The sequence below is a fragment of the Anarrhichthys ocellatus genome, unplaced genomic scaffold, assembly GCF_004355925.1.
Source record: "Anarrhichthys ocellatus isolate YVR2014 unplaced genomic scaffold, GSC_Weel_1.0 scaffold27, whole genome shotgun sequence".
NCBI lineage: Eukaryota > Metazoa > Chordata > Actinopteri > Perciformes > Anarhichadidae > Anarrhichthys > Anarrhichthys ocellatus.
In genome coordinates, this window is record NW_022280057.1 from 2,347,693 (window position 1) to 2,351,411 (window position 3,719).

The following is a 3,719-nucleotide window of genomic DNA, read 5'->3' on the forward strand; positions in this document are numbered from 1 at the left end:
GGGGGGGGGGGGGGGGGGGGGGGGGGGGGGGGGGGGGGGGGGGGGGTTAAGACAGTCCGTTCCGTATCTCCAGTCTGGTTGGAGAGAGAGAGGAGAGAGTGGGGCAGAAGGGTGCTCGGTGACAGCATGGGAGATGTAGTGCTCGGCTATCCACGCCCAGGATTAGACGTTGGAGAGGCTGGGAGGGGTAAGGACTGCAGGTACCGACATGCAACGCGAGCTTTCTGCCGCTCAAGGGGAATATGGGGTGGGGGGGGGGATCGCGACCAAAGAGTGTAACGGTGCGCTAAACTGAAGAGGGCTTATCGGGGTAACGAAGTAATAAACTGTATTTCGTGTGACCAAATGGAGGCTCTGAGTATTACTACGCGGGTGTGTGCGTGTCAGTGGTAGTCAAGTCAATTAACAGAGTCACAGCAGCGGGTGATGGTTGCTAAACGGAATTGCCAAAATACACACACACAAAAAAAAAAAAAAAGAGAGTGGGAGAGGTTTGGGTCTGTTGCAGTGGAATTAACACGAGGAAGCAAGACTCCGGTTGCTGGAGGCTCTCCAGTTGCATGCTGTAAGCTGCAGACTGATGCAGCACACTAATGCCCCCTCTACTGATTTCTAAATGGGATTTCAAAAGCCAGAACTATGTGAGACTTGTTTCAGTAAGTTCAGCTCTTGGGTGTAGATGCCTTGGATCTGAGTGAACACCTGATCAGCTGTTTTTATACAATCTCACTTGTGTCTTTCCTCTACTGACGTGTACGATGTGAGCGGTGGAACCATTTCCACATTTGTTTGCCAGACCAACAGTGATATTAGCAATCCGTTGAGCCAATATTGTGATTCTCACATTTACCTCCAAATCATTGCTATCTTTCATTGAAAATAACAAAAAACAACAATCCAACATAACTAAAAAGAAAACTTCACCCCCTTGGATTCATGATGATTGACAGTAACGTGGGCTGACACATCACAGCTGAACCGCATGACTTTTCATGATTCTCCTGGTTTGTCCAGGCCTGGGTTTTGACGTTGTGGAGACATTTCGGTGGTGCATCATCAGTTCACTGTCATTCACGTCTTGCAGTGCAGTGTTTCGAAATCACATTTCCTGTTCTCACCAGGTCAGGTTTTAACTCGAGATTAATGCACACACACACACACACACACACACACACACACACACACACACACACAGGTTCCTACTGATGGGCTTTGAGCTTTGGATCATTTTAGTCCTTAGTTCTGACCTAACCAAAGATCACGACATGCGGTGCCAGTTCATAAAGACAATGGCCATCAAACAGGAAGGCCAACTGAAACAATCCAAACATGCTTATTGTCTAAGACAGATAAATACAAGCCAGGAAGATGAAGCCGCTCTGAGGGTAATGTGATACAATGAAACCTCTCTTTGTAATATTATATGTCCATCATTACATGATTTGTAATTGAATAAAATCTACTTTGACCTAAAACTGTTTCTATATTCACCCTTTGAACAAGTGAACGGTTCAACACACCGGGTCAGCTTTTCCTTCCATGACTTAAACGATGTAAAACAAAGACCAGAAGAATCTACGAGGACCCGAGCTCATATTCACAGTAATGAGGTGAATGACAACACATCTGCAACTTCCACTCACACACAGGCGACCATAAAGTTTCAAATCAGTCTGTTTGGGGATTTACACTTGATTCTCCCACAAAGATAACAACCACAGAATATTTAGCCCTCCTTAATGCCATGATCACATTTGGGCACGCAGGCCTACAGGTTACCCTGCTGTAATCAGGCCACTTGTCTTACCTGAGTCCTGAGAGCAGTGTAGGCCTGCTGTTTACAAGGGTATGCACTCCTGGAGGCCAACACATTTCCTACTTTTCTCAACACTTGCAGCGGTGAGGAAATAACCGTGCACGCACGCACACACACGCACACACACACACACACACACACACCGCGAGGCTGACCCCACAGAGTTTGTTTACTATACCAACGCACGATCGGTGTCGTTCCGGAGCACCACAGCGGTGAGCAGGGCAACGATCCTGTCCACCCGCCGAAAGAGCGGTACAGGCTCCGAGCCGAAACTACTTCAGCTGCCTCTCCTGTCGCGGACTGGATCGGGGTGTGTGTGTGTGTGTGTGTGTGTGTGTGAGAGAGAGAGCTTCTAACGTGCCCTTCGCCATTCGCTCAGTAATGGCTGCGTGCAAAGCAGCCAAATCGTTGACAGATGGCCAAAATGGGAAATAGGGAAAGCCAAAACGCCGATCGGTTAAAAAAAAAAAAAAAAAAAAGAAAGAAAGAAAGAAGGAGACCGCTTCGGACGACCGTGTCTACATAAAGCAGGAGTATTTCAAAGTCGGCAGCTGACACATCGCATTGTGTCTGAGCCGGGGTAACCCGGAGACCTCAACGACCGCGCGAGCTATCCCGGTAGTGACCGGCTGCTCGGGGCTTCACCAATTATAGACGAGTTTGGTTCACATGGTCCACATCGGATGTCTGAAGCTGTAGGGGGGGTTAAAAAACAAAACAACAAAAAACTTGTTATGCATGCCATTAAAAATCCCTCGAGGAGGGATCTGGTATTCCGCACATGCACTATGACAACAGCGATAGCACAGATGGAGGCACGTTGTTTATTTCGAGGGCCTGATTTTATTTTTTTTGTGTGTGTGAAGATTGTCGTCTTCAAAAGGGGGGGCATACACGCTCATCTGTCTGTGAGTCATATTGGAGATTATCGACCCTATTTAGGCCGCCATGGTTTACAGCGACGAGGATGTCCCGTGTAAGTTCGTGGTTCACCTGGTCAGTATTGGATGTCGAGGCTGGGAAGGCGGACGGGAGCGAACGCTAAGTAAAAAAAAATAAAACATCAAGCGTGTTATTCTTCCATCTTGGGTACAAGTGATGAATTATTCTACAATATACGAAGGAGAGCATGGGAGCCGATCGCAGAAACAGTGGCGGGTGATGTTCCTGTTTACCAGGTTAATGGATGGCCCGATGCGCCGTCCACATGACGGTAAATATATCTGGAATTGAAAATGCATCACTTCATGTTGCCTTTTTTAGTCACCGTGTCGGCGTTTGGACAGCCGACTGCATGCACAGCCGCCACAGCGGACTCAAGTATGTCATCTCGACACACACAACTTGGCTGTCCGTAGGCTGCATGTGACACGATCCCACATAATGCCGTGGGATAACAGCGAGACATCGCCGCAACTAGCGTGGCTCCCTCAAGACACCGAACAACTAGGAGAAAATACACCGATCCAGGTCAAAGTTTGGCAGAGTTTGACTCGCCCTCAAACAGCGTTGTGCAATGCCCCCTTTAATGCCCCCTGCTCGCCCGTAACGCCTTTGTTATTAGTAATCGCATGGTATTGCACCGTCTTACCTTGCGCTCCGAGCTGTCCGCAGCCACAAAGACTGCACACAGCGCAACAAGCGATTGTTGTCCGCACAGAGGCTTCCGTGTTGGGGCCAGGGATGTGATTTTTGAAGTAGAATGAATACAGTATGCAATTTTGGTTTGTCCTCGCGATCTTCCCTTATTGCCAGTTTTCGGTCTGCAGCAGCTGGAGATGAAAATCGCGCACCCTGGGTCCTAGCGCCGGGTAAAGCCCTACAGGTGAATAACAAACAGACTGCTGCTCGGTGGGTCTGAATCTTTAATTGCAGGGTTCTTCGCTGGAGTCGGATAAAT

General features: G+C 48.5%; 1 protein-coding gene across 1 annotated transcript in view; it reads right to left on the reverse strand.

The window, feature by feature from the left end:
• The window catches only part of bcorl1 (BCL6 corepressor-like 1), a 17,949-nt gene extending 15,967 nt beyond the window's left edge, over positions 1 to 1,982 (reverse strand). The window contains 1 exon segment of the mRNA XM_031862611.1: positions 1,808 to 1,982. Within this exon segment, the coding sequence (XP_031718471.1) occupies positions 1,808 to 1,872 (65 nt within the window). The 5' untranslated portion in view covers positions 1,873 to 1,982.
• Between the last annotated feature and the right edge of the window lie 1,737 nt (positions 1,983 to 3,719).